General features: G+C 42.6%; 1 protein-coding gene across 1 annotated transcript; it reads left to right on the top strand.

Moving 5' to 3' along the window:
- The first annotated feature begins 5,481 nt into the window (after positions 1-5,481).
- LOC100354084 (olfactory receptor 2AT4) lies at positions 5,482-6,426 on the top strand. Its single transcript, XM_002708503.4, has one exon. It carries the CDS (start codon positions 5,482-5,484, stop codon positions 6,424-6,426), a length of 945 nt encoding a protein of 314 aa, XP_002708549.3.
- The last annotated feature ends 7,192 nt before the right edge of the window (positions 6,427-13,618 follow it).

Here is a 13,618-nt window from a genome sequence, read left to right as displayed (position 1 = left end):
CAACCCTCCCAAGTTCCCACATTACTGTGGTGCTTCCTCATTGGGGGCTGGGGAAGTCTGCAGGACAGGACAGTGCTCACTGCTTGCTGAGCAGCAGTAGCAGCAAGAAGGGAGCAAACATCCATCATACTATTCCCCGGGGATGCCCTCTAACCTCTGTGTCCATTGTTGGGTACAATACACCTTGAACTTCACCTCTAATCTGGAAGTGACTCTCCTCACAAAAGATGCTCTTGGCCATTCCTTCTATTGTAATTGAAAAAATCTTACACATAGCAACAAGGTGAGATACTCAGCTGTATTTGTTCTTGCTTATTTTTTGGTTTAAGGCAGTCCAATATAATAAAGCCCACAAATTATTGAATTAGGTAGACACAGAGAGACATAAATATAGATACAGATGAGCTAAAGATATAGACAATTTCCAGTAACTTGGAAGGCTTCTCTGTATGTGACTCAGTTAATCTTCACCCTCCCAGTATAGCCACTGCTGTGACCTCTATCACCATGGATTCAGTTTTTTCTGACTTTGATCGTCACCTAAATGGAATAATAGTGTACATTGTTTTCCAGGTATGGTTTTCCTCACTTGATATTATGACAATATATATCTAAACTTCATATATATATTTTTAAAATTTGTTTATTTAGAAGAAAGAGAGAGAGAGAGAGAGAGAGAGAGAGAGAGAATCATCTCTCTTCCATCTACTGGTTCATTCCCCAAATGCCTACAAGAGCTAGAGCTAGGATCCAGGAACTCCATCCAGAGTGGCAGAGACCCAAGTACTTGAGCCAGAACCTGCTGCCTCCCAGGCTGTGCATTAGCAGGACAGGGTAGCTGGGACTCAAGCTAGACACTCTGATATGGGATGCAGGCATCCCAAGTGGTGGCTTAACTCACTGCACCACAATGTCCACCCCAGTTTCACGTATCTTGTTGCATGTAACAGTAGTTCATCATTTTCATTGCTGTATAGTTCTCCATTGAATGAATATACCACAATCTGTCCATTCTACCGTTAATGGATATTTGAGCTGTTTCTACTAGGGAACTATAAGTAAAAGCTTAAATGTTATATAAAGATTTTTAAAAGTAAAATTCATATAACATAGAAGTCACCATCTTAAAGTGTACAATTCAATGGCTTTTAGTACCTTCATAATGTTGTGTAATCACTACCATTATCAAGTTCCAATACATTTTCATCACCCCAAAAGAAACCCATGTCCATTAATCAGTCATTCTCCATTCTTTCTCCCCCCCCATGTCCTGCCAATCACTAATCTTTCTGCCTCTATATATTTGCCTGTTCTGAACATTACATATGTTTCTTTCACTTAACATGTTTTCAAAGTTCATCCCAGTTGAAGTAGCTGAATAATATCTCATTGTATGGATAGACTACATTTTATTTATATGTTCATCAATTAATAGGAACTTGAGATGTTTCACTTTTTGACTATTATGGATATTAATACTATGGCATGTTTTCAATTTTCTTGTATATATTCCCAGGGCTATGAGCATTTTTATACATTTATTTTTTGGTGGATACAGCACTCATTTCTCTTGGTCATGTATTCCAAAATAAATCATAGGTTTTAGAAGATTTTGCCAAACTGTTATCCAAAGTGGTTGTACCAGTTACCAGCAATAGACAAGACCACCAGCTCCTCCACGTCTCACCAACACCTGGCAGTTCTTTTAATCTTATCCATTCTGGTGAGTATGTAGTGGTATCATATTGTGTTTTAATTTACATTTTTATGACAGTTAATGATGTTGAGTGTTTTTTCATATGCTTACTGGTCATTCAGATGTTCTTTTGGTGATGTTTCTGCCTCGTCATTTTTTTCACCATTTTTCCATTAGGTTGTCTATTTTTTCTTATTGGTTGAGGATGATATAGCATATAGACTCCTGTTGATATATGTATTGAAACTAGGAAAAGACCTTCTCCAAATCTGTGTCCTACTTTCTCACTCATTTTGTGTTGCATTTTTGTTTTTTTTTTAATTGAAAGCATTTGCATAGATGACACCCAGTTCTTCAGTGTATAATTAAATGAGCCTTTGTAAACATAAATATTCATATAACCACCACTAACCTCAATATTTCTTTTTTTCTTTTCTTTAACTTTTATTTAATGAATATATATTTCCAAAGTACAGCTTATGGATTACAATGGCTCCCCCCCCCCATAACTTCCCTCCCACTTGCACCCCTCCCATCTCCCGCTCCCTCTCCCCTTCCACTCACATCAAGATTCTTTTTTTTTTTTTCTTTTTTTTTTGACAGGCAGAGTGGACAGTGAGAGAGAGAGAGACAGAGAGAAAGGTCTTCCTTTTGCCGTTGGTTCACCCTCCAATGGCCACTGCGGCCGGCGCACCGCGCTGATCTGATGGCAGGAGCCAGATACTTATCCTGGTCTCCCATGGGGTGCAGGGCCCAAGTACTTGGGCCATCCTCCACTGCACTCCTGGGCCACAGCAGAGAGCTGGCCTGGAAGAGGGGCAACCGGGACAGAATCCGGTGCCCCAGCCAGGACTAGAACCCGGTGTGCCGGTGCCGCAAGGCAGAGGATTAGCCTAGTGAGCCGCAGCGCCGGCCCAAGATTCATTTTCAATTCTCTTTATATACAGAAGATCAGTTTAGCATATATTAAGTAAAGCTTTCAACAGTTTGCACCCACATAGAAATACAAAGTGTAAAATACTGTTTGAGTACTAGTTATAGCATTAAATCTCAATGTACAGCACATTTAGGACAGAGATCCTACACGAGGAGTAAGTACACAGTGACTCCTGTTGTTGACTTAACAATTTGACACTCTTGTTTATGGTGTCAGTAATCACTCCAGGCTCTTGTCATGAGTTGCCAAGGCTATGGAGGCCTTTTGAGTTCACCGACTCTGACCATATTTAGACAAGGTCATAGTCAAAGTGGAAGTTCTCTCCTCCTTTCAGAGAAAGGTACCTCCTTCTTTGCTACCTGTTCTTTCCACTGGGATCTCATTCGCAGAGATCTTTCATTTAGGGTTTGTTTTGTTTGTTTGTTTGTTTGTTTTTTGCCACAGCATCTTGGCTTTCCATGCCTGAAATACTCTCATGGGCTCTTCAGCCAGATCCGAATGCCTTAAGGGCTGATTCTGTAAACTCAATATTTCTATCTCTTTAGAGAGCATACCTTTGTTCACTTCTTGTCAATCCTCAACCCCATAGACAATCACTATATTGATTTATAATTCATAGATTAGTTTTACCTGCCAGTTAATAATATCAATTAAAGTTAATGATATCAATTAAAGTATACAGTATAAATTCTATTAAATCTTTCTGGAACTAAATCTAAGTATGTTCTATTGATCTGTTTTTCAGGTCTCTAATCCTGTCTTTTGTTGTGTCCAATTTGCTATCTTACCTATCTAATGAGCTCTTAATTCCAAATATTGGATATTTCAGTTCTAGAATGTTTGATTCTCTTTTGAATAGATTCAAATTTTTCTGCTGAAATCTCTATTTATAACACATTTTTTCAGCATTTCCTCTATTGTCTTTAACACATAGCATAGTTATACCCAAATCCTTATTTGCTAACTGAGGTATCTGAATAATCTGTATAGTGATTTTTTAAAAAGTTATTTGTTATTTTTATTAGAAGGGTAAAGCATCAAAGAGAGATAAGGAGAGAGAGAGAGAGAGAGAGAGAGAGAAAGAGAGAGAGAATGATTATCACTCACTCATCTGCTGGTTTACTCCCCAAATGGCCATACAGCCAGTGCTGAGCCAGGCTGAAGCCAGGAGTCAGGAATTTCATACAGGTCTCCTTCATGGGTGAGAGGGGCCTAAGCATTTGAGCCTCATCTGTTGTTTTCCCTGGCACGTTAGCAGGAGTCTGGATCTGAGGCAGAGCAGCCCAGACTCTAACCAGCACTCCAATATGGGATGCCAGCATTCTAAGCAGCTACTTACCCTGCCCTGCCACAATGCTGGCCCTCTGTGTGTCACTGTTTATTGTACATTTTCCATCTGGATTGCTGATCACATTTTCCTCCCTTTGCATAACTGATCATATTAATTGTGGGCTGAACGTTATTTATAATGTTCATAGAGGACCAAATGATCTCCCTCACCAGAGAGATTTCTCCCTTTTCTCTGTTAGGCAGGCAGAAGAGGTGGCTGATCAACTCAACTCGGATAAGGCTTGAATTAAGTCAAGGATTTATCCTAACTTTGGTTTACTCCTGTTTTTAAGGTTTGACCCGCTTGAGTTTCAGTCTGATCCCCTGGTTGACCTCTGTCTTCTCAGCCCTGAAAGGTGGTGGGCGATACTTCTACGCTCGGGAAGTAGTGGGCTTCGGTCTCTAGCCACCCTCCCTTCCTCTACTCCACTCTCGCTTACACGCATAGCTTCAGATGTCAGGCAGCTGGTAAGAGAAGAAGGCCAGCGATGTTGGTGGAAAACCCTCTCCTAGTCCTTTAAGGATTATTGGAACCTGGGAGATTTCCTTCTGTCTTCTAGAAGCCCTCAGCCTAGCTTTCCAGATTCCTCTGCACAGTCCCAGAATTCAGAAGATACCCTGTGAGGAAAACTTGCCGAGATTTCCAATCTGTCTTGCCATCTCTTTTTAACTGACAAAAGCTTTGTGCTTTCTCTCATACAAATCTTTCTGCCTAGTCCAAGTCCAAACCACATGATGATCCCCAAACCAAATATTCCTGGAGAAGAAAAGAGTTGCTGATTATTAAATCATTTTAGAGGTCCCCACCCCCAAGAGTTTCACTTCATCTCATCCTTTTATATCCCTGTTTCTACAACTTGTTAGAAAGCGTGATTTCCAAAATGTATCTGTATTTTCTGAACTGTTGCAGTGGAGGTCTTGTGCTATTCTGATCTATTACATCCCATGCAGGCGCAGAAGTTCAGATCCATGGCTTAAATGGAGTCAGGAAGAGACACTATTTCAGGCAAACAAGAGAGAAAGAAGCTTCATAAGTATGTGAGCAGCGGTGTGTAGCAGAGAACCTTGGAGAAGACAGCCCTTCCAACACAACACGGTGGAACACTGAGTGAGTGCAAAAGTAGAGACACAAGTTTAAGGACTTGATTTAAGAAAGCTGACCACCCAAACCACACTGCACGTAACCTAAGGTGAGGACCAGAAGTCCTTCCAAAGCATTTCACAGCCATAATCAAACACTCAATTGGATATATATGATTTTTCCTAGAAAATCACTTCAGTGCATGAACACAGCATAAAGACTTTCATTTGGTAGGCAAATTTTGGGTTCACATGGTAGAAGTCTATACCACTGCCTACCACCAGTCCTCAGAGTTGGTTGTAAATAATTGTGTTCATATCATAGAGTAAAACTTACAGAATTATCTTTTCAGAATCCTTTGTTTCTATTGTTTGCAAATGTTCTCAGTGTCCAGATGTTCCAGCTGCCTACCTCCTGGAAATCCAGCTCTGGCTCACTATGGAGGCCACAACTTGTAATGGATCAGGAGATGACTCACCTGTCTTCTACCTGGCAGGCATCCCCTCTCTGCCGGAGCACCTCTTCCTTCCTATCTTCTTTGTCTTCCTCCTCCTCTACCTGCTCATCCTGCTGGGTAATGCCCTGATCCTGGGGGCTGTGGTGGCAGAGCCTAGCCTCCACAAGCCCATGTACTTCTTCCTCATCAACCTCTCAGCCCTGGACATCCTTTTCACCACAACCACCGTCCCCAAGATGCTGTCTCTATTCCTGTTTGGGGACCACTTCCTCAGCTTTCCTTCCTGCCTGCTGCAGATGTACCTCTTTCAAAGCTTCACATGCTCAGAAGCCTTCATCCTGGTGGTCATGGCCTATGACCGCTATGTGGCTATCTGCCGCCCACTGCACTACCCTGTCCACATGACCCCACAGACCAATGCCACACTGGCAGCCAGCGCCTGGCTCACTGCCTTCCTCCTACCCGTCCCAGCAGTAGTAAAGACCTCCCAGATGGCATACAACAGCATTGCCTACATCCACCACTGCTTCTGTGACCACCTGTCTCTGGTCCAGTCCTCCTGCTCCGACACCACCTCCCAGACCCTCATGGGCTTCTGCATCGCCATGGTGGTGTCCTCCCTGCCCCTCCTGCTGGTGCTTCTCTCCTACGCCCACATCTTGGCCTCGGTGCTTCGCATCAAGTCTCGAGAAGGCCGCTCAAAAGCCTTTTCCACCTGCAGTTCCCACCTCCTGGTGGTGGGCACCTACTACTCATCCATCGCCGTAGCCTACGTGGCCTACAGGGCTGACCTGCCCCTCGACTTCCACATCATGGGCAATGTAGCGTATGCCATCCTCACACCAATCCTCAACCCCCTCATCTACACACTGAGGAACAAGGATGTCAAGGCAGCCATCACCAAAGTTGTATGTCCTAAGACTTAGGCTGTGACTTTCAAATACAGCCAGCTGTGCTCCCAGGACACCAAAAAAACAAAAAATAACACAAAGCAGGAACTTAATTTATTAATACTGTTGAATGAATAAACTAATGACTGTGGAATGGTAGAAGAAAACTGAGTTGGGCAGACAGCTTGAACAGCGGTTCTCATACTTCAGTCCAGAGTGCTCCCACTGGTACAATGGAGCAATAGTAATCTTTACTTTGTAGGAATTTCAAGTTATTGAATAAAAATTTCACTACTTATTAATCTGAGATACAGTTAATGGGATAAAAATCCACATGACAAAGAAACTCTTTTAGGCAAAGTCAGAAAGAATAATAATAACATATCACAGGGAAAGCGCAACCATTCATAATGTAGAAGCACTTAAAAACTCAAAAGAAAAATTCTGATATTTCAGTGTAAAAAGGAGCAGTTTATCAAAAAATTCAATCACTTTTCAACAATGAAAAGTTATTCAGTGTACTATATAAAAGGAATATTAACAAAACTATGCTGAGATGGCATTTTCACCTAATCGGATTAGCAAAAATTCAATAATTTGATGACACACACATGGAAAAACCAAATTCTCATAACTTGCCAGCAAGGATGCAAATCAGTCCATGACTACAACAATACTTGCCAAAAATTTGTATGCATTTACCCTTTGACCCAGCAATCTCACTTCTAGAAATCTGTCCCAATGATACACAAGAATCATGCGTTAGGCTCCTCATTTACCAATAGGGGATTGTTAACATGTGTGATACAGCTATGAAAAAGGAAATGAGTTAAACTCTCTATATGCTTATATGACATCATTTGTAGGATATACCATAAAATGACAAAAGCAAGCTGCAGGACATTTTTGTTAGAAGGGAGGTTTTGGGAAAAAAATCTAGAAAAAAAGCCCAAAACTAATAATAATGATTACCCTGTAAGGAGAGGGAGGGAACGGGGTGGAGAGGACAGAAATGGAAGCAACACCAACTTAAATGTACAGCCTGACTTTTGACGTTAAAATGAACACAATTTAGGCCAGCGCTGCGGCTCACTAGGCTAATCCTCTGCCTTGTGGCGCCAGCACACCGGGTTCTAGTCCCGGTCGGGGCGCCGGATTCTGTCCCGGTTGCCCCTCTTCCAGGCCAGCTCTCTGCTGTGGCCAGGGAGTACAGTGGAGGATGGCCCAAGTACTTGGGCCCTGCACCCCAGGGCAGGATAAGTACCTGGCTCCTGCCATCGGATCAGCGCGGTGCGCCGGCCACAGCGCACCGGCCACGGCGGCCATTGGAGGGTGAACCAACCTCAAAGGAAGACCTTTCTCTCTGTCTCTCTCTCTCACTGTCCACTCTGCCTGTCAAAAAAAAAAAAAAATGAACACAATTTGGGGTGAGTGTTGTGGAAGGTTAAGTCACCTCTTGGGATACCTACGTCCCATACAACAGAGTGCCTGGAATCAAGTCTGACCTCCGTCTCTGATCTAGCTTCCAGCTGATGTGCCTGGGAGGCAACAGACGATGGCCCAAGTACTTGGGTTCCTGCCACCCAGGTGGGAGACACAGATAGAGTTCCTGGCTCCTGGTTTTGGCCTGCCCAATCCTGGTCGTTGTAAGCATTTGGAGAGTAAACCAGCAGCTAGATGGTTCAGTCTCTCTGCCACTCTGTTTCCCAAATAAAGAAAAAAATAATAAAATCTTTAAGAAAAAAAATAGGGACAGTGTTGTGGTGTAGCAGGTTAAGCTGCCACCTTCGATGACAGCATCCCATATGTGTTGGGAAATGGTGCAGTCTTATCTATGACGCGATCTACACCCTGACACCATCCTAGGCTCTAGCCCTGCTGCCATTGCTGGAAGCCAGGTGGCCACATGGTCCAATCACCGGTGTCAAGCTCCACCCCCATCCTAATGGGATTCGCTGCTCCTGCTTCCCTGCCCGCCCTCCGGCAAAGTTTTAAAAGGGCCTGTTCCTGATCACGTGGCTCTCTTGGCTCTTCTCTCCTCACTAGCTCCTCTCCTCTCTGTCTCTCTCTCTCTTATATTCTCCTCTCTCTTTTCCTTTGTCCCTTCCCTCCAGCCTGTTGGGTTTTCCCCCAATAAACCCTTTCCCTTACTCTGTTGTTTGGTGTGTTTTGTGATGGCCTAACAATATGGGTGTCAGTTTGAGTTCCAACTGCTCCACTTCTGATCCAGCTCTGTTATTGGCCTTAAAAAAGAAGCAGAGGATGGCCCAAGTGGTTGGGTCCCTGTACCCATGTAGGAGACCCAGAGGAGACTTCTGGCTCCTGGTTTGGGCCTGGCCTAGTCTTGGTCATTGAAGACACTTACAGAGTGAACCAGCAGATGGAAGATATTTTTCTTAGTCTCTCTCTCTCTCTGTCTCTGTAACTCTGCCCTTCAGATGAATAGATAAACCTTTTCAAATACAAAACAGTGCTTTGACAGTGCAAGGATCACAAAATGATAAATTGCATTGAAGAGATTAATATATACTTTTACTTCCTTAATATAGAATAAATTATATATATTTCTATAGACAAAAACATTTAAAGATTTTTATTTGAGAGGGAAAGAGACAGAGAGAAAGAGAGCATGCGCTTCCATCCTCTGGTTCACTCCCTATATGCCCACGTGACCAAGGCTGGACTGGGGCTGAAGCTGGGGGTTAGGAATGCAATTTGGTCTCCCATGTGAGTGGCAGGAACCCATGTACTTGATCCACAACTGCTGCCTCTTAGGGTGGGCATTGGCAGGAAGCTGGAGCTGGAATTTGAATCCAGGTACTCTGATAAGGGATGGGGGCATCTTAACCCCAGGCTAAACACCACCCCTCCCCAAAGTCATCGTGAACATTTTATTATGACAAGGTTTTATACTGACGGTTTCAGAGATAGTACAGCCCTTTCCCATATATTCCTCACCTGACTTCCACTGGCGCCAACACCTTGCATGACTATGGTGCATTTATCAAAAGAAACTTTGGTAAAATACTACTGATTAAACTACAGACTTCATTCAAATTTATCCTGCTTTTCTCCCGTGCCTTTTTTCTATTTCAGGATCCATACAGGATATCACACTGCATTTAATTGTTATGTCTTCTTAGATGCCTGACAATTTTTGTTTTTTTTTCCCCCCGTCTTTCATGACCTTGTCACTTTTGAATAGAAAACTTAAACTCATAATAAGTGAAAGAAGGCATTCTGAAAACACTACTATGCTGTCTAATTCCAACAAAAGACATTTTGAAAGACAAAACTATGGAAAGAGTAAACATACCAGTGGCTGTCAGGAGTTAGGAGGAACAGGGGCAGTAGAACTATTCTGTATGCTGCTGCTGTGGCGGATGTGTGCCATTATATATTTGCCAAAACCTAAAGAATGTGCAAGGCCAAGAGCAGACCTTAATGTAACTATGAATGCTGGATTATAAGGATGTGTCGTCAGCACAGGTTTGGCTGCAACAAATGTACCACTGTGGTGTGGGATGTCTGTCATGGGGATGGCAACGACTGTGGAGGCAGGAATACATGGGAACTCTCAGCCCCTCCCATTCAGTTTTCTTGTGAATCTAAAGCTTCCATAAAAACAAAAAATCTATTCATTAAAAAAAAAGAGTAACAGCCAGTATTTTGTAGAATATTCCTGGATTTGGAATTTTCTCCTGCATAGATTAAGGTTATGGATTTGGAGAAGAGCACTGCAGAGGTGAAGGGTCCTCTCATTGCATCATATCAGTGGGAAAATGATACCAATGCAACTTAATAAGTAGGACTCATATCACTGAGCATATTGTTAGTGTGTGTTTTGCTTCGTTAGAAACTGATCCACTATTTTCCAAAATGGCCAAAGCATATTTCATTCCCACTAGCAGTGAGAGTCCCCACCGCCCTGCATTCTCACCAGTGTTTAGCATTCATCCACTTGTTCATTTTAGCCATTCAAATACCTATGTAGAAGTATTTCTTTGTGATTTAATGTAATTACAGTTCCCTACTAATGATGTTGAATATCTTTCATGTGCTTCTTTTCCATCTGCATGTCTTCTTTGATGAGATCTGTTAAGATCTTCTGACCACTTTTCTATTGGGCTGTTTGCGAGTTCTTGCTATATATTCCAGGTATAAGTCCTATATCAGATATGCTACACACATATGTGTCTTTCCCAGTCAGTGGCAGTTCTTCACATTCTTTTACAGTGTCTTTTGTAGAGCAGAGGTTTTTAATTTTTATAAAGTCTGACTTACCAATTTTCCCTTATAGACTGTTGTTTGATGCCATCAATACTCATCACCAGGCCAGCACTGCGGCTCACTAGGCTAATCCTCTGCCTTGCGGTGCCGGCACACCGGGTTCTAGTCCCGGTTGGGGCACCGGATTCTGTCCCGGTTGCCCCTCTTCCAGGCCAGCTCTCTGCTGTGGCCCGGGAAGGCAGTGGAGGATGGCCCAAGTGCTTGGGCCCTGCACCCCATGGGAGACCAGGATAAGTACCTGGCTCCTGCCATCGGATCAGCGTGGTGTGCCAGCTGCAGCGCGCTGGCCACGGTGGCCAATGGAGGGTGAACCAACCTCAAAGGAAGACCTTTCTCTCTGTCTCTCTCTCTCACTGTCCACTCTGCCTGTCAAAAAAAAAAAAAATACTCATCACCAAACAAAAGATTACATAGAATCTATAAAGAAAATAGGAAGTTTACACAGGTTTTCTTCCAGAAGTTTAGTAGTTTTATTTTTCATTTCAGTCTATGAATAATTTTAAGTTAACTTTTTTTTAAAGATTTTATTTATTTATCTGAAAGGTCGAGTTACAGACAGAGAGAGTGAGAGAGAAAGGTCTTCCATTTGCTGGCTCACTTCCCAGTTGGCCACAATGACAAGAGCTGGGCTGTTCAAAAGCCAGAAGCCAGGAGCATCTTCCAGGTCTCCCACATGAGTGCAGGAGCCAAGCACTTGGGCCATCTTCTACTGCTTTCCCAGGCCACAGCAGAGAGCTGGATTGGAAGAGGAGCAGCCAAGACTAGAACCAGAACCCACATGGGTTGCTGGCACTGCAGGGGGAAGCTTAGCCCACACCAGCCTCTGAAATTATTTTTTGATAAAGTGTGTGATGTTTAGGCTGAGAGTCTTTTGTGTGTGTACATATGGACATTCAACTGTTTCACCACTATTTGTTACAAATCCTGTTCTTTATTAAATTGCCTTTACAGGACATTTCATAAAGTTTATGGAAAAAGCAATTAAAAAGTTTATTTTTATGCAATTAAAAAATCCATGCATAGCTTTTTTCACAGTACTCATTTTCTATGAACTTTCTGAAGTCCTATTTGTATGTGTCTATTTATGGGCTCTCCATTCTGTGTCACTAGCATTTTTGGCATGTATCCTTTCACCAATACCACAATGTCTTGACTACTATAGCATTATAATTAATGTTGAAATTGGGTAATATGGATCTTCCAGTTTTGTTATTCTTTTAAAGTATCACCTGTTTGTTCTAGTTCCTTTGCCATTTGATATAAAATTTGGAACTAACTTTCTGAGATTTTGACTGGGATTATGTTGAATAAATACATCAAATTTGGAATGACTGATATTTTAAAAATATTGAGTTTTTATATCCATGAACATGGTACATATCTCCATTTACTTAGTTCTTATTTGATTTTTTAAATATTTATTTGTTTATTTATTTGAAAATCAGAGTTACTCAGAGAGAGAAGAAGAGGCACAGAAAGAGAAGTCTTCCATCTACTGGTTCACTCCACAGCCGGAGCTGTGCCAATCCAAAACCAGGAGCCAAGAGTTTCTTCGGGTTTCCCACATGGGTACAGGTGCCCAAAGGACTTGGGCCATCTTCTACTGCTTTCTCAGGCCATAGCAGAGAGCTGGATTGGAAGTGGAGCAGCCGGGACTCAAACCAGCACCCATACGGGATGCCGGCACTGCAGGTGGTGGCTTTACTTGCTACATCACAGTGCTGGCCCCTCTTATTTGATTTTGTTCATCAGTGTTTTGTATCTTTAAGGTTTCAGGGTCGTGTATTTATTTTGTCATATTTATATCTAAGTACACCTTTTTTTACTGTCATTTATGATGGCAAGTTAAACTTTTTAAAGATTTACTTATTTGTAAGGCAGACAGATAAAGAGAGCTCTCATCTGCTGGTTCACTTCCCAAATACCTCATAATAGCCAGGGCTGGGAACTGGGAGGCCAAAGCTGGGAGTTGGGAACTCAATTCAGGTCTCCCACATAAGTAGCAAAAATCCAACTACTCTAGCCATCTGATAGTTTTTTAAAAATTTTATTTATTTTATTTGAGATGGAGAGACAGTGAGAGAGAGAGCACTCATCCACTAGCTCAATCCTCAAATGCCTGTAACAGCTTTGACTGGCCCAGGCCAAAACCAGGAGCTGGGAACCCAGTCCAGGACTCCTAAGTGGATAGCAGGCCCTGACTACTTGAGCCAACACCTGCTGCCTCCCAGGGTACACATTAGCAGAAAGCTGGGATTGAGAGTGTATTCACAATTCAAATCCACACACTCCGATATGTGATGTGCATGTCTTAAACTGCTGTGCAAAATGCCCACCTTAGATGGTGAGTTCTTAATTGATTGATATTTTAACACTGAATAGGGGCTGGCGCCGTGGCTCACTTGGTTAATCCTCCATCTGCGGCGCCAGCATCCCATATGGGCACCAGTTCTAGTCCCGGCCACTCCTCTTCCAGTCCAGCTCTCTGCTGTGGCCCGGAAGGGCAGTGGAGGATAGCCCAAGTGATTGGGCCCCTGCACCTTCATGGGAGACCAGGAAGAAGCACCTGGCTCCTGGCTTTGGATTGGCACAGCACCAGCTGTGGCGGCCATTTGGGGAGTGAACTAACGGAAGGAAGACCTTTTTGTCTCTCTCTCTCTCACTGTCTACAACTCTAACTGTCAAAAAAAAAAAACAAAAACAAAAACAAAAAAAACCACTGAATAAAGTGCATTCTTGGGATGAATCCTATTTTGTTGTGATGTATTATGCTTTTTTATGTTAGAGGCTTAAATCTGTGATTATTTTGTTTAGGATCTTTGAATTGATGTTTATAAGAAATTCTATTCTGTAATTTTCTTATAATTTCTCCATCTGGCTTGGTATTGTCAATGCTGTCCTCATAAAATTAGTTAGGAATATTTTTCTCCTCATCTGT

Source organism: Oryctolagus cuniculus, chromosome 1, assembly GCF_964237555.1.
Source record: "Oryctolagus cuniculus chromosome 1, mOryCun1.1, whole genome shotgun sequence".
Lineage (NCBI taxonomy): Eukaryota > Metazoa > Chordata > Mammalia > Lagomorpha > Leporidae > Oryctolagus > Oryctolagus cuniculus.
This window is presented reverse-complemented; position numbering and strand designations above follow the sequence as displayed.